This window comes from Populus nigra, chromosome 3 (genome assembly GCF_951802175.1).
Source record: "Populus nigra chromosome 3, ddPopNigr1.1, whole genome shotgun sequence".
Classification (NCBI taxonomy): domain Eukaryota; kingdom Viridiplantae; phylum Streptophyta; class Magnoliopsida; order Malpighiales; family Salicaceae; genus Populus; species Populus nigra.
The window spans coordinates 21685453-21707201 of record NC_084854.1 but is presented as its reverse complement, the minus strand read 5'-3'; the positions used below and the strand labels follow the sequence as shown (position 1 = coordinate 21707201).

Here is a 21749-nt window from a genome sequence, read left to right as displayed (position 1 = left end):
ATAATTTTATGCTCATTTGCATAATTAGTTAAACATTTTTATAATCGGTCAGACTGTTTTTTAAAAACTCCAAGAGTTTCTGGAATTTTTTTAGAAACGAACTAGCCATTTTGAAAAACAATCAAATCGTTTCTCTAAACGGTTAGATTGTTTTGGTTATTACTTGTTATTTTTAAAATGATGAGATCGTTTTAACTAATATCCAGATTTTGTGATGTTTGTATTTTGATCTTTTCTTTAGTTCTTTTGGGTTTGTTTAGATTGTGTGGGTATTATAAAATATCTTAAATAAGTAGTTTTTTTTTTTTGCAAAACCCTATTATAAAGTCTTGATAAGCGAAGTCGATAATTGTTATGTTTACAAGTTCTTTATTCTTGACCTTCGCAAATTCTTTCCTTATTTGTTTAATGATTTCTTGAATGATATAAATTTATCTAAATCATCACAAAAACATACGCAACACTTAATATATATGTGTATGCTGGCGCGTATTGAGTTTTTCTCAATAATTAAAACAAATTTAATACATGTGGCACACAATCATGTCACATGTAGCACATTAACATATTCTTTATTAAATCATTTAAGTATTATAATATAGCATTTAAAAGAAATATATTACAAGTAATCAATATAATATGCATATATTAAAATTATATCAAATTAATGTATTATTATTCAATATCTATATTATCATCAAAAACATATAATTAAATTATTTTCGTAGCAATAAGAACAATTTTCACCGACATTTATTCGGCTTAGAAAAATTTTATGGAGGAATTGTAATCTATATTTTACCTTTGATGTTGTTGGGTTGCTTGTTATCCAATGTTGGTTTTTTTTTAATAATGCCCGTTCTGTGAAAAGAGGGTTTGTCAGTGTCTACAAGGGCTAGCTCACAGAGAGTACCAGGAAAATACGCATTGCTGTCAAAAGATTGGATTCAAATGGCAAGCAAGGACACAGACAGTGGCAGATTAATTAGCAAACTTTCTGCCGATTATACTTTCTGTAGTTAAGTTAGAGAACCACTAATTACCCTTTTCCAATGAAGTATAGACAGGCTTCCAATAATTACAGATTCTTTGCTAAAAATACTCTAATCAAGCGAGTCCAGCAGGGGTTGAGAGAAATAATTGTACCCCATTGCTAAAGACAAATGAACAACTGCGTTAACACCAAAAAATATATATCATTGCGCATGGTAGGGATGTGCCCTTAATACTAGACAAACACTCCCAACTCTCTGCTACAGAGAGTCACATAAACTCAAAACATTTCATGAGAACTAATTACATGAATTCTTGTGTGAATTATGTGAAGAAAGTATACCAGTATACCAGCGATCTCTCACCTGTGTTTGACACTTGATGGAGAATAAAACTAAAATGCCACTAACTGCTGTGTTAACCAGAAAGAATTTTACGCTCTCCCAGTCTCATATGGATGGCATCAATCTGTTCAAGTGTCTCAGCAATTTCTGTCATTGATGGTCGGAAGCGGGTATCAATTTGAAGACATTTAATAGCAAGGTGAGCTATTTGGGAAGCCTCTCCGGGAGGATATTTTCCTTCCAACCGGGAGTCCATTATTTTTCTCAACTTTCTTCTATTTTTCAGATAAGGCTTCACCCAGTCAACGAGTATCTGTTTCCCACTCGGACGTTTCATGTCAACTGCTCGTAAGCCAGTTAGCATCTCGACCACTAGAACTCCGAACCCGTACACATCACTCTTTACATGCAAATTTCCTAACCAACCAGCATGCCATCAATTAGAGTATGAAATCAAGTTCATGACAAAAGTTTTTAAATCAGTCATGATCAAAGTTCTTCAAAACTAGCTTAAATAATCCAACATCAATGTCGAGTTCAGAAGGAATAACAAGCACCTGTCGCAAGATATTGAGGATCAATATAACCCTTCGTGCCTGTGATTCTTGTATTGACATGTGAATCAATCAAGGGACCCCAAAACGACAAGCCAAAGTCTGCTAGCTTCGCGTTATAGAACTAAAATACAAAAGTTGGAAGGAAATGAGTTGTATTGAATATTTCAACGAACACTTTCTCAAAGAAAACTTTTTGTTGCATTCTCCCATAACTATTTTCAGTGGAACCGGCAAGAACTTAAGGCTGGAGCTAAAGGAATGTTATCAGTTCTATCATTAGTGGAGTCTTGAAATAACATTCATTGTTTATATGTTTATGGGTGGTTAGAATGTACAAGCTTCATATGAACTTACCTCATCAAGTAGTATATTCGAGGACTTGAAATCTCTGTAAATCACTGGCTTCTCCAATGTGTGCAAGTAAGCCAGACCTCGTGCAGCGTCTATCGCAATCTTCAGCCTTATGTCCCATGAAAGTGGTGGAACAGAGCGCTCTGCGAACATGGAAAACAAGTAGGAAATGAAGATTTAGATGTGCATAATAATTCCAGTTCTGCAAAATGTTAAAATTTCCAAGCAGTGGTAAATGTCTATTACTTCCAAAGAGATGGAAATCTAAGCTTCCTTTTTTCATGAACTCATAGACAAGGACGCAATCTCCACCTTCCAAACAATATCCCAATAGCTTTACTAGGTTCGGATGAGAATGCAATCCTAAGAAATACACCTCTGCCTGCACCAACACATGGACAAGTAATTAAGCAAACAGCTTATAATGCCTAAAAGAAAGAACTAGCCCCCAAAACTCTCGTAACCACCTCAAAAGACAACTTGACATAACATATGATATCTCAAATATCATGGAATTTTCAGTTCACTTATGTGAAGTTAACAGACAGAATTTTTAGAAACATAACTTGAGTTAGTCCCAAGTCATTTTACATATTTACAGGGGATAAGTACTAAAAAGGAGCTTTGAACTAACATTCCTCTTCCAAAAGAGATCTTGAAAGGCTGAGCAAAGAAAGAATTTAGTTATCTTTAAACACAACAAAGAACAGTACGACTGTATGAAAGATAGTGAATACAACATTTGAAAATCCATTTACCTTCCACTCGTTAAATCCTTGTGTGCTGTAAGAACCCAATTTCTTGACAGCAACGGCTGTCTTCTTTATACCCCTTGGAGGCAACTTCTCCTTAAGCCAACCTTTATAGACGTTGCCAAAACCTCCTGTTCCCACCAGCAAATTGGATCTAAAATTATATGTTGCAGCTCTTAGTTGTGCCAATGTGAAAACTCTCAAGTTGGTAGCGCTTTGCCCATTTGGTAAAGTCCCATCACCACTTCCAGTTGCATCTGAGAATTGGCTGCTCTCAGGGACATTTTTACCCCAAATAGCTGTGAAGCTGCTACTTGGTTGGGATATCCAAGTTGTAATGCTGGTGCTTATCATAGATACCCATCTGTTGTCAAAGTCATCGCCACCTACAAAAGATGTATTACCATGCATAAGCATACGAAACTCATATAATCAGAAAATCGCAACCAATATTTTCCAAATTTGAAACAATAAAAAGTGAAGCGCCAACAAGTCCCCCCAATGATTTGACCATTTTTGCACTCAGATCGTAGAGTTCTATTTTTTCCTTTTCTTTTTCTTTCTGCCACTTAAGCAACTAGAGTTGCATTCCATTAGTAATACTCTTAACTCCATTAAATATGTCATGTGATTGCGTTTAGCAACACAATGAAGAGTTCAAAACACTGTGAGCAACCTTATAAAATATTGCCAAAGGCTAAAAAAGATGCCACCTTTGCATTGCCAAGGGTTGGACACTATTAGCAATGACAGTGGGGTCTTTCATATTTTAACATAGTTTGATAAAAGTTTTTGAAAAATAACATAGGTTAAAAAATTATAAGGAAAATAGTATAATTTTAACACAACCGCTATTAAGAATAATGGTTTTACACAACCAGTAGTTGTTTCAAAAGTTATTTTTCATTTAAATTAATTAACAGGTATAAAAGTTAATCCAAAATTTTATGAAAATTCAATGGTGAAGAAATGACATTCAAGATCTAATAGTCAAGAGAGAAAAAGGAGATAAAGTGATGTGGCGGAAAAGAGAAATGGAGAAGAAAAAAAAAAGATAGAAAAAATAGGTCACCATGAACACACCGAGACTCTAATTTTTACACACCTGGTAATTTGTATTGTTAAAAAGATCTCAATGAGATGATTTTAACAACACTTTAAAAAATCACCAAACAAGTTCATAATTAACCTCTAACAAAACCCCTAACTAATTATAACTCGTTTGGTGGTTTTTTAAGGTGTTGTTAGAATCATCTCATTGATTTTTTTCTAAAAATACCATGTGTATCAGAAACAGAGTTGTAATTAATCCCGAACAAAATCCTGACAAAATGTTAGAATCAATCAAGTTATTACAACACTTTAAAAGACTACCAAACAAGTTCATAATTAACCTCTATCAAGATCCCAAACCAATTACGTTATAAATTAAACCAAAACTGAGGATTCTATCAAACCAAGTCAGATTACAGAAGTGCAAGAGCAAGAGCAAACGAAACCCAATTCGAAACATTCAATGAATAATAAAATTAATTTAAGAAAAAGTTGACAATGATTGTGCTGGTACCTGCACTGACATGGTCATTGGTGCTTGGTGTTGGGTCTTGAAATCCTAGGGTTGTTGCTGGTTTATGAGCTAAACAGCTGCAACAAATGCCCATTAATTAACCGTTGCTGTAATCTGTCTCTCCTTTCCCTTCTTGTTGTATAATACTGCAAAGAGTAAGCAAAGTAATGACCATAGATTTTCCTGCTGTGTGTGTGTGTGTGTGTGTGTGTGTGTGTGAGAGAGAGAGAGAGAGAGACAGATAAAGGGGAGAGCCATCTTTTTGGACTCGGACTTTGAACATGGAAAAGAGGAGCTTGAGTGTCAGTCGTCATCAGGTGGCAATGCAGTATTGTTTTTATTTCGTCCTTCTATTTTTTATAATATAGTTCCGGTACTATTTCTTGTTATTCAATTTATCACCACCTCTCATGATCGTCAAGAATGATTAACAAAGTGGTGTGATGCTGTTAATGGTTGCGATTATTTCAGAAATCGACCTGACAGTGGTGTTTGTTTCTGGGCATTGATGATTTGTTCATTACAGCTTAAAATGTTTTGCTGCAGAGAGCAGCTCTCATGTTCTTTATTATATGGTTGCAGTCTCTTCTCCTTTTCTTTTTTACGTGCTCTTTATTCTTGTGCGTTTAATGCCATGGATAATTTTATACATGTATATACGATGTGGTTTTTGGGTATTTATTCAGTATTTAAATTAATACTTTCTTCAAATTAAATTTGGTTCAATTTCATTTTTCTTATAATTTATTCAAAAATCTACATAAATAATGCAAACAACCTCACCTCGACGCACGGACATATTTGCTAGTACTGACTAGATTAAGGGTATTTTTTCAGCCGACACAAGCCCATCACTGAATCTGGTCATGGGCTAAGAGAATTTGTAATGGATTGTTAAAAGATCTGATCCAGTCAAAAGAAGTCTACATAAAGCAACATTATTAAGCCTACGCTAAACCAAGTCCATGATTGGCCCACCTCATCAACCAATCCGAGTTAGTGTGGAGGACTAGATATACAAAGACTCTTAAACAAAACCTATCAAATTTGATAAATACTAGTGAAGGAACAAGATTTTATCAATATTTTTAATATATTTTTATCAAAAAATATTGGATCAAAAAAAATATACGAGTATAATTTTTTAAAATTTTTTAGTGCGTTGGGCTAGCATGCATCGACACAAATACACCTCAGTAGAGACGCGTTAGGTTTAGACAAAGTCAGATCCAAGAGCTGATTGGGTCTGGCTAGTAATAGACCCTGTCACGGTTGGGCTTAATAGTGTGCCAAGCCCCAAGCACACTGGGTCTAGCAGGTGTTGTCAAGCTAGCGGGACGGGCCTAACGAGTGTTTTATAAAAGTGTCGAGCCTAGGGATTTTTGTCATCACAGCTCGAGCATGACCGGATTTGCTACACCTACAAATTCAAACACAATACTTGAATATAACACCATTAATTCTATAGATTTTTACATAAAATATTAGAGAATTTATTTCTCAACAAACAGGCTTAATTAAATATATTTACACTCTGCCAACACCATTAGGTGTATTAAAGTCTTTTATGGTCCACCGTGTATCCATTTTTTAGGTCAATAAAATGAGTGGAATACAACTCAAATATCACAAAGATAAAATTACACTTCAGCCTCTCCTCTCCATAAAAGAACAAGATTTATAGGTTATAAATACATCATGAGACCTTCAGAAAAAATATTGATAATTTTCAGAGCATCTCTCTCTATAATATTATTGTATTTTCTCTCTCTAAAAAAATATTTATTTAAACATCGAAGAGTCCCTACCTCTAACAAAAAAGATATTTTACAGATATTAACCACAAGCCGTCTTGGCCTACTAAGCACCAAGTATAAACTATCAACCACCTTAGTTAGAGAAAATGAATAAGATAATTAGAATCAATTGATTAATCTATTATTTAACCTAGAAGCCATTTTCATAAACTACTTGGATTTATGGGACTTAATCACCTAACTAAATGGTTGGATCATCGGATTAATTACTCGTTTGGCATTGTGGTAACTCTTATTTTTTAAATTAATTTTTGTTTGAAAAACATTAAATTAGTATTTTTAGGTATTTTTTATGATTTTAACATACTTATATAAAAATCAAAAAAATATTTTCATGTATTTTCTATACAATAATCGATAATGTTCTTACAAGAATGAAAAATAATTGTACCGCATAGAATTTGAGTAGGGTACCTCCATCTTAAATTACCATGTGCATACGATCCAATTAATTGAAAGCTTCGTACCAGCACTTCAATTTCTTCCTCTCTACCTTTACCATTAATATTTTTGAGAAAGGGAATAGTAGTAATTAATTCATCAAAAATACATCTTGAATTAATTATCTAAAACCCCAGTGCACATCTCCTCTTTTAGCTAATTTCCACATTACTGCAATTATGAAAAACTATATTTGTAAGCTATCACCATTAATTCTCTACTGTCCTAGCTATATATGTAGATTAGCTCAGAATTCATAGTGGTCCAATTGAACTGGCCATGTCAGCCAAGTCATTGATCGTGAAGCAGTACTTGCAAGTTGCAAACACCAAGTGGTCAGCAACTAACTAATTAAAGGTTCATTAAAGCTTGTAAATCACTACACGATCCATCAGGAGAATAAAATTGAGAAACAATGGTTTCAGACTAATAATTGATTTCCATTTACATTTTACACCATGTTATTCTTCTCATGACAGCTTGAACTGGGGAAAAAAAAGGCAATTTGAAGTGAACAATAGTAATACAAGTAATTGCCAATTCATCTTCCATCATCCCCTTCCCTTCAAGACTCCAGTTTTGAATCTTCTCATAAACCAACAAAAAAAAAATTCGATACAAGCTATAAAACAACAGCAAGAACAAGAAAAAGACTAGCTAAAATAATTACGTACAGGATTTATAATATATGTTTAAGCTGTTCTGATCTTCTTGGAATTACATGCTGTGAACACCATACAAACCGAATCTAAATCATGTACTGGGATTTTAAAGAACCCTTGTGGAGGAGGACTCAATTTCCTCTTAGGAGGCCTAGGTTTCTTCGGAGCTGGAGGGCACACCAGTGGTGACTTCAAAACATGAGCTGGTGACTTTGGTGTGCTAGGACTACTACACTCTTGATCATCTTCATCAAAACCGAGATTCGCCTTTGCATCTGCTTCCTTGGCTTCACAGAGTTTTGCTCCAAGACTAGTACTAGCACCGCATATTCTTGCAGCGGAAACTGTTCTTATTGGTGTAACTGGCCTGAATTCTCCTGAAACTTCAAGACCCATTAGCCACTAAGCCTAAAAGAGTATAAATCTTTCAAATCAAAAGGAAATTCAAGAAAGTGCAAATGGGGTCACAAGAAAAGGAAATTGAGAGCCAAGAAACGTTTATGGGAGATGGAATTGAGATATAGAGCGGGGGGGCAGGGAAGAAAGAAGAAGCGTGCTATAAAGGTAATTTAGAGGATGATGATGTGATGTAATGTGGAGAGGAGTGATGGGGAATGATGAAGACGAATACCAGCAAGAGTTGGCAGAGAGTAGCAAAAGAGGACAAGCAACATTTAAGACAAATAAAGTGAGGGAAGGAAATAAGAGAAAACACAAATAGTTAGCGTGTGGAAGTGAGTGTTGAGTTTTAAGGGATAAAGAAACGCAGCCTTTTCACTGACAGATTGGCACAGTTTGCACATCTAGCTCCCATTGCACTTCTCCCCATGTGCTGTGTTCTCTACCAAAATACCCGGGCTCTTCCTAACATCTTTTCGACCTCATCACACATGTTTGACGGTGCTTTTGGTCCCTCCGTTCTTAATTTCTTCCTGTTCGGTCCCATTCACCTTGATTTGTCCTAATTTCATCTACCTACTCTCTGTTGTTACTTCACCTAACTTGCGAGTTACTTTTCATGAGTGATAAAGAAAAAGATCAAAATATCTGGTTCAAAAGATTGAGATAAAGCTATTGATTAAGAATATAAAGGAGGTAAGTTTGTCAGATCTAATATGGATTGTACATTGCATGGTTATTGGAGTTAAAACCTCTCCAAAGATTCCATCACGTCTTGATTTCTCGGGGAAATTAAAGAGACTAAGTTTATCCTTGTAAACAACTTTATTTGCTATTCTCCTCTAATCTTTTTGCTAAATACGAAGATAAAATGGCTACCAAATAGCTGCTGATTGCGCGGAACTGATATCAAGGTTTTGCCGATTTACATGCTGATTTAATGCTTACGTTAACATCCCTCGCAAGCGAATAGGGGGCTCAGAAACCATGAGCTTGTCTCGCAGGGGGTAAAACTGAGAGGAGGAAGGTCCTTTACATCTTCGGTTTTGAACCTTTTCATGTATGAAATGAACATCAACTTTTACATGCTTAATGCGGGCATGAAACAATGAATTTGAAGCAAGAAAGATATGTAGCTCCAGGATCATCACAATGAATATTAGGAGGAAAAGATATGGAGATGCGTAAATCTTTAAGAGCCATTTGAATCCAGTAAAATTCAGTTGTGCTCATTGCAAGAGCACAATATTATGTCTCTGTACTGGATCTGGAAACAACCGATTGCTTCTTAGCACACCACAACACCGAGCAAGGACCAAAAAGACTTCATATCCAGTAGTAGATTTGTGATCATAAAAAAAAAAAAAAAAAACCACGTGTATAGTACAACCCCATGATCTATTGTGCCCTTCAAGTGGCATAAAACACGTTTGGCTTGATGACCAAGATGCAGTGGTGGAACAATGAAGATATTGGTGATTAATTAGAGTATTTTGTTTTTGCTGGATTCTCTTTTCTACTAGATATAGGATGATGATACATAATTTTTGGGTTCAGCAAGCGAGCTGTTAGACCATCATTTTCAAGCTTAGTTAAGCACGAAGGCGATGCTATTTTTTTACTTCGAGAATCTTTGCCTCCATGATTATATTATAAGTTAGAGATATTTTATTTCTTAACAAGTCATCGATGTTTTTACTCAAAGAATCAAAGATATTTTATATATACTTTGGCCCTTTACCTCAAAAAAAAAAAAACAAGACAAGACAAGCCACATGTATTATAAAAGAGACCATGAAAATCTTTCAAGGGCAGGTTTAATTTTTTTTTTTCCTGACTCCCTATTGCATGTATATTCTTATTATAGTATATTATTAAATGCTTGTATATATATTTAGGAAATGTTTATTATTCTTGTGTTGTAATCTCTACATTAACTATTGTACATTGCCCTATATATATAAATACAAAAGGTTAACTAACTAATAGGTTAAGCCTACTATTATTCTCAACTTGATATCAAAGTCATTACACTTTAAAACTTTTTTTTCTTCTCTCCAATGGACTCTTCGTCTCAGTCTAACATGCAGACTTCTTTTTCACCATCTGCTTTGGACTCTTCTCTTGATGTTGTCGTATAACCCTTCCCTACTATTGTTGTTGTGACTTTTACCACCATAGAGGCTTCAATTACAAACATTATTTCCCTCTCAAATACTCATCTAGTTATTTCTTTAAAGTTTACAAACACAAATTATCTTTATTAGTGAATACAGATGAAGCTATATTTTCTTGGACAAGGTGTTTTCTCCTTTTATTCCAAAGGTAGGGTTCATTTTTTTCCAACTCACTATTGCATATCTATTCTTAGAATTCTTCTCTAAAATATGATTGTATTTTCTCTCAAATGATACCTACTTAAACATTGGAGAATCCTTAAATTCATTAAAGTGGATCTTAATTCAACCATTTTAACTAGGAAAAGTTGATCAAATTACCAGAACCAAGAGATTAACCGATTATTTAAGACATAAGTCTTGACCCACAACCGTAAAGGAAAAATATAAACCTCATTAATTGCCATAACTAATTCATGGAGTAGGAAATTTTAGGACGGCTAAGGATCACTACAAGATTTAACAGTTTTACCGACGGAATTTTTCTATCGGTGTAAGACACATATTCCATCGGTAATTATATTATCGACAGAATCACAGACGGAAATGATCCATCGGTGAATCATTCGTCGATAATGTTTTTTCCGTCAGTAAATCCGTTGGTATATTATTATCGACGGATTTACTGACGGAACAGACGCGTCGATAATAGTATCTTTTATTACCAACGAAATTACTGAGGGATATACCAACGGTAATCCCATCGGTAATTCCGTTGGTAATTATATAAAAACATTTAAAAAAATTATTTTATAAAATTATAAAATAATTAAATTAACATAAATCAACACTCTATAATATATACTTAAAATGCTTGGAAAAAAGAATAAGAAAATCAACTCAAACAAATTTGCAAAAAATAAATAAAATGAAAAAATAAATTCAACTAAAAAAATTCATATGAAAAAAATGAAGTTGCAATTGCTAAAAATTTAAAAATCCCTATAAATATATCAACTAAAAATTGATCTCATATGAAAAAAAAATTCTCACAACAACATTTATACAATTATCAAGAATAAAAAAAAATTAAAAGTAAAATAAAAAACAAATATAGTGAAAAAAATCATGAAAAAAGAAGAAAAAAGAAAAATCTTACCTTAATGTAGTTGCAAGTGAAGCTAAGGAGAGAGAAAAAAGTCGTAAAGCATATTAATTAAAAACAACTAAGAAGATAAAAGAAGAAAGAAGAAGAAGACATACCCTGAGCATGGAGGGAAAGAGAAGGAGATGAGAAGAGAAAAGAAGAGAAAGAAATAGATATTGATGTTTTTTACATATAGTGAAGAAGAAGAAGAAGAAATAGAAGAAGAATAATAATAAGAAATGAGTCTATCTCTTATGAAATAAGGGGATCCAGACTTTTTATTGGGGTGCGTTAGCGACGGATTTACCGACTGATAATTGAATATTAATATTTTTTAATTATTCCGTCGGTAATTCCATCGGTAATATTTAATTTAAATTTTTAATTTCGTAAAAAGTTTTCAGAAACCGCCAACAATTACCGATGATTTTTCAATCCGTCGATGATTCTATTTATAATATTTAAATGAAAATATTAAATTAATTAAATTTTTTCAAAAAATCGCCAAATAACACCGACGACTTTTCAATCCGTCGGTGATTTTGTCCGTAAAGAAAAACAATTAACAGTGCAATTGAAAAGTGAACAATTTTGGAGCTCTCTGGAAAATACTGACGGAAAATTCCATCGGTGATTCTCTTTGTAATTGACATGATGAATAGTGTCACAGTTTTACCAATGAATTTACCGAGGAATTTTACAAACGGAATTTATTCCGTCGGTAATTCTATTGGTAAATCATTAATTTTTTTTCCATGTAATTCCCTCAATATATACCTTCGACATTTTCGTTTATATTTATCAATTTTCTGGCAATAGATAGAATATTGAATAGCCCCGCATAATTTGATGATACTCAGTTATATCTTCAAGAGGATACCCTGAGGAAGATGGGAGTTTGCCACCACCCACAACATATGGAGCAGTGCAAGGCTTGGCTCCAAGCATTTTAGCATGATGGAGCACATCAAGGATGCACTTACTATGCCAAAGGTGGAAGCTATGAGAGTCTTAACACACTTGAATTCCAATTAAAAAAGTAAGAAGAGCCAAATCATTTTCCTACGTTACCCCTAATATGTTTTTGTGGACTTGGTTTCGAAAATTACCAAGATTACTTTTGGGAATTATTTTTAAAATAACTATTCTATATAAAATTACCGAAGGTTTTATATGAATATTTTTAAATTTTAGTTTTATATAATACTGTTAAAATTTTGATTTTTGAGAAGTAAATTTAAAATTGAAGATAAAAGGACATTGGTCAACGAATATATGTACCTTTAAAATCTTTTTGTTCTGTTTTTAAAAAGGAAAACAAAGAATATAAATAAAGAGACATTGATTAACAGGTATATATATATTTTCTCCTTGCTTTTTATTTTTCTATATAAAAATAACATTTTAGTAGAAGAAAAGATATTTTAGTTATTCAAATAATATCTGTTGAAGATGATAGCTAAAATGATAATTTTATTTATTTATTTTATCTTTCCATTGGTCTCCTGCGATGGGAGTTGCTCTCCAAGAGAATCCAAGAAGGAAAGAAAATAATTACAATAAAAACTAGAATGGTAAAATGGTGGAATTCATTCTGCACGTCACAGGAGGATCTAAGAAAACTCTCCAATGGCTGCTGATTGTGCGGAACTGCTATCAAGGTGTTACATGCTGATTTACTGCTTCGTTAACAGTTTCTTTCAAAATTGACGTCATGTTTTGTCAGCAGTTGCCTTCAATGGCAGGATTTAACACCATGATTGACGAAGACACACATCGAGATGATACGACAACAGATTAATAGAAGTAATGCAACCAAACTAAGAGAACATGGATATTAGAAGGACGAAATGCGCCTTCATCACACATGAACATGGCACAGATGGCTACTGCTTTGTTTTGATTTGCTGCTGTCGCTGTCTGCCCATGTTAGTTTACTCACGTTAGCTTTCATCCATTCGTTCATGTTCTCTGGTATTAAAAAAACACAGGGCAAGGCGGTGTTATCTTCAATCAAGATATTAAATTGTTTTACTTTTTCACCTCTTGGCAGTTAATTAATAAGAGTGTTATTATTGATCCCAGCAACCCCTCCTGCTAGCTTCTTGTACAATATTCTCAAGCCAATCATCAATGGGTTCCTGACATGTTTGAAACATTCGTATACGCAGAGATCATGAACTTGCAAAACATATAGCCTCAGTTTCTACAACTTAAATCATGATCCGAGCGCAGCCGTTGAGAAGAAATTAAGTGAATTGTAGGTCTACATATTCTCTCGGCACTCATAATTCACTGGATATATATATAGTGTGAATGATTGTCGTATCTTTTCCACTCATAATTATAACACAGGACCCCTCTTTTTATTGATAAATCAATTGTTTTTGCTATAAGAATCTTGGAAATTCAAGGAAGGAATGAAATTACATGTTTTGCACGAAACATTCTGAAGAAAAATGAAATATACTTCGCTTAAGAACTACGTACGTACATATGACACGTGAATTAACCTCAGCCATGATACATGAACTTCAGACAACTGGTTTTTGTCATGAAATTAATTACCAAAAGAGAGGGAGAGGTAAGATTTACTTTATATATCATGATATCTTCATTGCCTTCAGTGAAACCCATCATAGTGAAGATGAAAAGAACGGTTGCTTGAGATCCAAACCTAATAATAATAATAATCTGGTGGAGGTGAGAGACAAAAGCTGTTGGGATCACATGACAAATCTCATTGATTATCTTTGATGGGATATGATGCAGTGGTTAATACATGACAAATCATGGGGCTAATTTAGTAAATATAATCATTATCAATCGACAATCAGCCAAGACACGTGAAAGAACCCTTTTGGAACCTTTGCTCCTCGAGGATATTGCGAGGAAGAGGAATCCCAACAAATTAATATTGCAAGTATTTTGGCTATATAATTAAGAGAGATTTAAATCTAATTAAGTATTTGTAATTAGTATTTTACGATAAATCCTGGTGTATTAATTTAATCTCTTTAGATAAACAATTAATACCTTGTTTATCTTTTTCATTTTTTTTTCCTTTTAAGAATGGATTTTGATGCAATCAATTTCTCCATTAATATAAACTCCGAATATCTAATAAAGAGGAGAGGGGGCAATACATTAGAAGAAAAATCGAGCAGTTCTTGTAGGCTTTTTACCTGGCATGCATGTGGCCGTACGTATGCACTAACATGTTAAATATATATTATGCTTGTCCATGGAAGTGCTTTTACAGACAAGCTTGCGTTGTAGTAAGGTCGATGTTCAGAAAAGTTATTCATGTCCTAATTAATTCAATGGCGTGGATGTTTTTCAAATCTGGAATTCAACACCTCACTTCAAGCTTTAAGAGGAGGTAATATATAATCTCTCAAATTTAATTATTAATTTTTGAGATATCAACCAAAATAATAATTAGATTTTCTTTTTATAATATTATTTTTGAGTTCGAATTGTATAAAACAAGAGAAAATATAAGAAATAATCTTCTCATAATATGGAAATGTAAGTGCTTAATTATTTCATTGGAAAGGATTTGATCTCGTCGTGTAAAAATAACTTCAATATAATTGATTATTTTTTAAAAAAAATGATGAGAGGCTGTTCTTACTTCTTAGTGTACGTATGAAGATAGTTGGGGGGTCCATTGGCGCTTTGGCAGCAAAAGAAAATCTTTCTAGGTGCTGTTGACCATATTATTTGTAAAGGGATGTTTTGAATAGCATAGAGATGGTTTTTTAAAGTATTTTTTATTTAAAAATATATTTAAATAATATTTTTATTTTTTTTAATATTATCATATTAAAATGACTTAAAAAAATTTTAAAAATAATTTAAAATAAAACGAAATCAAGATTTTTTAAAACTAAGAGTGGGACTAGTGATTGTCTGGATAGTATATTTTATTTTTAAAATTTTGAGTTTAAATTTTAGTGGTAAGCATTGAGGTGAATTTTATTAATTTTCTTAATACATCAGGCATATTTGAAACCTAATTTTAAAAGTGAGTTTTATATGAAAACATATTATATTAGTTTTTTTTTTTTAATTTATATGCTGATATAAAAAAAATTTTAAAAAAAATTTAAATATATTTTTAAACAAAAAATATTTGTAAAAAATATCCTATACAAACTAATTTGAAAGAATTCTTCACCGTGGAATTAAATAGAAAGAGGAGTAAAGGTAGAGTGACGATATCCAAATTGGTTCAAAGAAGGCGGGTCAATAGCCCATCCAATCCTCAAGGTCCAGCCCACACAACCTTCTTTAAGGCTCATCAACTTTGGAAGTCCATTGCCCCTTAAACTTCGTTAGTGGGATTATTATTATTATTATTATTTGACATAATAAATGGAGGATTTGGTGTTTGCTCCGTCAAATAAACTCAATTTTCAGCTAATCTTATTCTAGTGTTTTTCTATAAATATATTAAAATAATATTTTTTATATTTTTAAAAATTTATTTTTTACGTCAACACAACACACGTGTCAAAACAATTTAAAATTACAAAATATTTTTCTCTCCACACCAAGGGCATCCCCAGCTCTTTTCAGTTCTTCACCTTCATTTTCGTGCGCAAGGAGATTCATCCATCACTTGGAATGATTAAAGAATATTTTTCTTCGATAACTCTTTAATTAATTAAAATATCAAAATACTCGTATCGTTGTTCTTTCTTTCTTTCTTTCTCTTTTAATATCTATTCTCCACAAATGAATCCAATTGAAACAAAGAAAGAAAAGCCATGCATTCTAATATTAAAAATATTTTTTTAAAAAAAATCTATTACGAGATAGTCAACTTTCTTATACTTTTTAATGGTTCCGACTCGTTGATTCATTAATTTATACACACTCGAAACCCCCGAAGACCCACCACTATTCGAAACCCAAGAAAGCTAGGGCATCCGATGAACGAAGAATAATTGTATCCTCTTTCTTCATAAAAAAACAAGGAGCATATGTGATGGGTGTCGTCGACCAGCAGCACCTCCATAGCTGTCATGGCCCCAGTGCCTGTAAGGTCCTTTGACCTTCCTCTGACTAAATGACACTTGCAAAATATTCTAAATCCCACCCACGTCTTTTTTTGACCTCTTCTCCTTCACTCCAAAGATTTCCATCCAAGAATCCAATCCCATATCTTTAAAAAAGAACATTAATTAATTAATGATACCGACGAATTTTCATAATAGTTCCTTTTAATTTCTATTCTACATTACTCTTTTTTGTTTTTTTACAAGATTTGAAATCCCCAAGCCACTTGCACGTGGCCCGTCATTTCTTCTTTCAATTTTTCTATACAGTCTATCAGACCTTCTTCCCCTTTTCTGACTCTTCCCAGAGACACCGTCACGGCCAGAGCCCTTTCGCTACCGTCTAAGACGGATCGTCATTCACAACGTGCCCATCATTGGCTTCTCAGCTTTTCTCATGTTGAGTGAAACACGTGTCGCATTGCAGCACTAGCTGTGACGTCTTCCGGCAACGGAGTATGTGAGTGACTGTGCTCCCCCTCGTAAGTCACGATAAGCATGGCCGAGTCATCTACGGCACGCTCCACATGCTTCCTTGCTGGACATTCTCTAACACTGCTACACTTGTAATACCCTCTACACAAGAAGAAAACGCAAATTATTATTATTTCGCAATCATAGACTGGGTCAAAAAAAAAAATAAACATGATCAACGGCGGATGATTAAGGCATCAAATAAAATAATACCTTGGGTATGGTGAGCCCTTAATTGGCTTTTGACCATATTTTCTCCATGAGTGCTCATCTGCTGGTATATCGGCAATCTTGGAACTCACTGCTGGTACCCTTATTGTCCTCTTAACCCTTGATTTCCTAAAATCACAAAAACAAAATGAAATTAGAAAAATTTTAGATTCCATCCTTCAAAAATTCCTAATAATATTCTGAGCTTTGTTTGAAAAAAAAAATTACTATGTCCTTCCGGTTCGTAATTATCATTTATTCCTTGGGTATATAATTGTTACCTTCTTTTGGAGCAATGACAGCTGCCACCGGAGGAGATCTTTCTGGCGGAGAGGGCATGATCGTGGCATTTCTTGCGGTGGGTCGATGAGAGAGGTGGTTTTCCGGTAGATCGCGCTTGAGTTCCGAAAAGAGAAGAGCCACCTTGTTTCCCATTAGAGACACTCCCATCAGCTGTAACAGAAGACACGAAGGATGAGGTGGTGGTGCCAGAGCTAAGGCTATCCTTTGAATACTGACTACCCAAAGACAGGTCATTTTTCGACTCAGCTTTAGGGGGGCTATTACTGTTAACAAAATCAAGGTTCAGTTTGTGAGGTTCTTGAGGGACAGGTCGGACGGGAACCGGGTAGGAAGAAGGAGAAGTTGGTCCACGGCGAAAACGGGCATGACCGGTCCGGTTCAACATGGAGATGACTTGCTTGAACTTAGCAACGGTGAAGTTTGTGATTTCTCCGCAGTCAAGTTGGTGGTTTTGTCGAGTTTGGTTAGAGAGTGCAAAGATCAAGTGCTCCATGCTCTGGAGCCCAGCTGATGCAGCTTCTTGTATAGCCATCTGATCTTCCATCTTTGAATACCTAACTAGATCCACAGCCATGATGAAAGACGAAGAAGAAGAAGAAGAACAAAACCCAGCACTTGAAGCTAAAGAGAGAGGAAGAAGATGAGGGGGTGGTGTTATTTTTTTTAGAGGAGGAGATGGGAGATGAGAAGAGGTTTATAAAAGAGAAATGAAGGGGTTCAAAGTCAACATGGAAATGTCAATCTAAGGGTGGAGAATGGTTAGACTTTTTGCATGAGAGAGGGGGGGACTTGTAAGAAAAGTCTGAAACGAAAGTGGCAAGTGGTGGGACCCAGTGGTGTCATAAAAAGAAAAGAAAGGTTAGGGGAAAATCGAGTAGTTTGATGGTGGTTGTTACGGTGGTGGAGGTAGCTTTTGATTTTTCCTAGATTGGGGGATAGTCAATGGTCGTAGTGGGTGACAGACTATACATGCACATGAGATAACACAGACTTATTATTTTTAAAAAATAAAAAAATAAATTTATTTAAACTTCAGTGCAAACACAGCCCAGGCACCAGAAAGCTGATCATGAGAGAGTAATATTTTATTTATTTTTAAAATTGGGTTGACAAAGGTTCGAGTTTTGGTGATCGCTAGAACATCTTTGAAGGCAAGCAGATGGAGTAGTGCTTATTAATTCATCTAATTTATGTTGACCACAATTTACAAATGAGAAATTCTAAAGTCTCCTGGCTGGTTTGGACTTTAATTATGGGTTTTAACAAGGTGATTTCTAGAACATCGTTGAAATCAATGTATATTAAATTATTTATATTCTTTTAATTATAATGATCACTAATTGCAATGAAAGTTTCATGGCTGTTTTTACTTTTCAGTTTGTTTGCATTTTAAATTATACTATAATTGTTTTACCAGTTAAATTACTAGTAGTTTTCCCCCCTTCTATTCATCCAAAGTGTGACTTAATTTAATTTAATAAACTTATATTTTTAAAAAAGAAAATTACCAATCAATTAATTTAACCGAGGTTATTTTTTTCTTGTTCATCAAAATAATGATTTGTTTTCTTTATTTAGACATTGTCAAATTCTTGCATGCGTGAATTGATGTTGACTCAGCTATAATGTATTTTTTCTTATACCCAAATTGTGAAATTCAAAATCATGGATGAATAAAAAAATTTCCTCATATTTATTTATTATATTATAATTAATATTATTAGAAAAGCAAAAACCCATGAGTGATGGAGCAAATTAGAAAAATACTTCCTGTGTTTAAAAATACATTTTCTAAATCTTGTATAATAGTAAAAATAACATTCATCAACAATTAAAAATTCATTCGCCATTACGGTATAATCATATTTTTATAAATTTTTTAAATATTTATAGTTTTAAATTATTTTTTTATATTCTTGGATTATTTTTATGTACTAAGATCAAATTAAATATAAAAAAATAAAAAAATATTACTTTCATTCATTTTAAAACTAGAAAAACTTTTTAAAAACAAAAATCTTTCAATTGTACTAAAAAAAAAGGGCACTATAGCATAAAAGTTTTTACTAAAAGTCAAAGAGTTACTGCTAATAATGCTTGGAAAAAGATGTACTATGTGATAATTTATGTTATATAGTCAAAGACGTTCCTTTACCTTGCAACAAGGAATTTGATGCTTTCTTGTCTGGACAACAGCCTATGATCAGTTGACAAGTTTCCTATGAACATTTGTTTGCTCTTTGTGCACCTACTCATGTACACGTTACAATCCAGACACTTTGTTTTCAGTTGTTGGATCTAACAACGTATTTCAAAATCACAAAATAATTTAACAATAGACTATATTAATTGTAATATTTTTTTATTATTAAAAAATAACAAGTTAGTTCTTCCAATTTAAGAAATCATAGGGTAATCCTTCATTAGCCCTCACCATCAACTTAATTATTAACCAAACAATCTCTTTAATTAATATCTAAGCAGACAGCATTATTTTTTTAATTTTATCTCTCCCATTTTTTTTTTTTTTATCTCCCTCGTATATTGTAAATATTCGGTAATTATAGCGTGAGTATTATTAAATCTCTCGTGTGTGTTAATGGAGCTTTTAAATATAAACTTCTTGTTTAATCTCCTCTCTCAACGTGTGAAGAAGCATTGCATTGATCCCTCTACAAAACTTGCGTTTTGTCCACATGTCCATGTGAGTTTCACAAGGTGGTTATTATTATTATTATTATTATTATTATTATTATTATTATGAAATAAATATTTTTTAACATATATGAAAATATATGGATTGGATGTGATTTTTCGTGAATTGGAGAACCAACTTGTTGACTTTTTAAACTACAAAGACTAAATTATAATCCACTCCTTAATCAAGCAAGCAAACGGGGTAATAAGGTAAAGAGAGGATATTTTAGTGGTGGAGACCGGAGGGTGTCGGGGGAAGCCTAATTAATCCATAGAGGTTTTTGTTTGACTTTTTGTTTTTTGTTTAAAAAGAAGGGAGAAAATAAAAAAGTAAAACTGTTGACCAGTTTATTCAGATTTCAACTTGGGATAGCAGGTGGGATTTCCAGCCGTTGGATGGGTTTTTGTTAGATCCAACGAATGAAACTCTGTAATGGTTTAAGTAATAAGACTGCTGTTTAGGTCAGCGCTTGAACTTTGAAGGTTGAGTAATTTATTAGCAACACACGTGGCGAAGAGTTTCAACGCCTACTAGACATAGCTGGAGATTGCGTCAATTTCTGCCATCCCCAACGTTTCTATTTTCAAATGGCAAGGCAAGGCTCCTTTATTATTAGCCCAAGGGACCCAACTCTGTAGCGTATAAAATTGACATGAACCAACCCTACAAGATTATAGGGTTTTTTGTCAACAAAATCGTGGATGGAAGGAGCCTGGTGGCTCATGTTTGTTTTTTTTCCTGCTCAAAATAGAATGCCATGGCGCTCAGGGAAGCTCAGCCACCGCAACCTATTTTTGTTGAATGTGATGCAGCAGCAGTTTTGTTCGCAATCAAGGATCCAAATTACAAAGCTAGCTGATAGAGACTTTCCACCCATTGTTGCGGATAGAATTTCCTTGCTATCTTTCTCTACCATGAACTACCATATGCACCACATCTATAAACTTATTTAAAAAATTATTTTGAAAGTAGGATCCATCCAACAATACAGGGCTAGTAGTTACTACTAAACCAACAAGTTTTCCCCGAGAACACGACCATCTGGACCTTCCAAAGAGACACTCAATATCCCATTAGATCTGCTAAAAAACCAAATTATCCCAAGAGAAAAGTGACACGTATATTTGGTTTTGTCTTGAACTATAGTTTTGTCTTTAACAAGAGAGAGCACGAGACACGAGAGAAGGTTAAGATGAAGAGAGATAATGAGTTTTGTGATAATAATTATTGTCTTAAATTATAATTATACTATTTAAATCTATAGTAAAAGTGAATATAGAGGTGCTATAAATATTGCTACAATAATTCCTCTACCTCCTAGTTTCATTTAATTAATACGTGGTAATGAAAGAAGCAACTATATGAGCGGGAATTGTAAGGAAAGTGGATGAGAAACAGCTCACTAGCTTAATTTTGTATAAGATCACTTGCATCCATATGACAAAAGGATTTGATTCTCAAAGAAATGCTCAACTTGCAATGCGCCTTTCGTACAACTGCTAAATTTTTATTTTTCAAACAAATCCTTATTTAGTATTCGCTACTTGTGAAGAATGTTGTATCAGAGGTTGTGCCCACGGATTTATTTGATTATTATTATTATTACATTATGAATTATAAAATATACTAAAATGCTCGTTTCTGCTAAGATAACAGGGTCGCTAAATTGGTGCTGTCTTCTCTTCCATACAGTGTTTTCCAGATTTAAATCAGCACTCTTCTTAGTGATGAATCTGCTGCCTTGCATCATGGTAATTAATTCCCGCAGCTTGTGCTATTTATGAGATTGAGAGATTTTCTCTAGTGGGAAACCATTCTAGATGCGTGAAGCTTGAAAAATATTGGTATCAT

The 21749-nt window shown here is 33.6% G+C and overlaps 2 protein-coding genes across 3 annotated transcripts; both read right to left on the bottom strand.

The window, feature by feature from the left end:
• Window positions 1-1176: 1176 nt before the first annotated feature.
• Window positions 1177-5145, bottom strand: LOC133688297 (probable serine/threonine-protein kinase PIX13). 2 transcript variants are annotated; one of them, XM_062107733.1, is made up of 6 exons: window positions 4565-5145; window positions 3004-3383; window positions 2558-2627; window positions 2249-2388; window positions 1895-2015; window positions 1177-1754 (listed from the first exon to the last, which is right to left on the bottom strand). In XM_062107733.1, exons 1-6 carry the CDS (start codon window positions 4656-4658, stop codon window positions 1411-1413), a joined length of 1149 nt encoding a protein of 382 aa, XP_061963717.1. In that variant the 5' UTR covers window positions 4659-5145; the 3' UTR covers window positions 1177-1410. The 2 variants fall into 2 exon arrangements, with proteins under 2 accessions (XP_061963717.1, XP_061963716.1); XM_062107732.1 differs by having other exon boundaries at window positions 2492-2627; window positions 4565-5143.
• Window positions 5146-16321: 11176 nt separating this feature from the next.
• Window positions 16322-17929, bottom strand: LOC133690269 (probable WRKY transcription factor 11). The gene is made up of 3 exons (XM_062110501.1): window positions 17179-17929; window positions 16901-17026; window positions 16322-16789 (listed from the first exon to the last, which is right to left on the bottom strand). Exons 1-3 carry the CDS (start codon window positions 17772-17774, stop codon window positions 16609-16611), a joined length of 903 nt encoding a protein of 300 aa, XP_061966485.1. The 5' UTR covers window positions 17775-17929; the 3' UTR covers window positions 16322-16608.
• Between the last annotated feature and the right edge of the window lie 3820 nt (window positions 17930-21749).

Excerpts from the sequence above, each read along its gene's own strand:
- LOC133688297 (XM_062107732.1), bottom strand. The coding sequence starts at position 4,658 with ATGGGCATTTGTTGCAGCTGTTTAGCTCATAAACCAGCAACAACCCTA. Across the intron at positions 3,384-4,564 it reads CAATGACCATGTCAGTGCAG|GTGGCGATGACTTTGACAAC; the intron begins GTACCAGCACAA and ends CATCTTTTGTAG. Across the intron at positions 2,628-3,003 it reads AAGGATTTAACGAGTGGAAG|GCAGAGGTGTATTTCTTAGG; the intron begins GTAAATGGATTT and ends GTGTTGGTGCAG.
- LOC133690269 (XM_062110501.1), bottom strand. The coding sequence starts at position 17,774 with ATGGCTGTGGATCTAGTTAGGTATTCAAAGATGGAAGATCAGATGGCT. Across the intron at positions 17,027-17,178 it reads TGTCATTGCTCCAAAAGAAG|GAAATCAAGGGTTAAGAGGA; the intron begins GTAACAATTATA and ends TTGTGATTTTAG. Across the intron at positions 16,790-16,900 it reads AAGGGCTCACCATACCCAAG|AGGGTATTACAAGTGTAGCA; the intron begins GTATTATTTTAT and ends CTTCTTGTGTAG.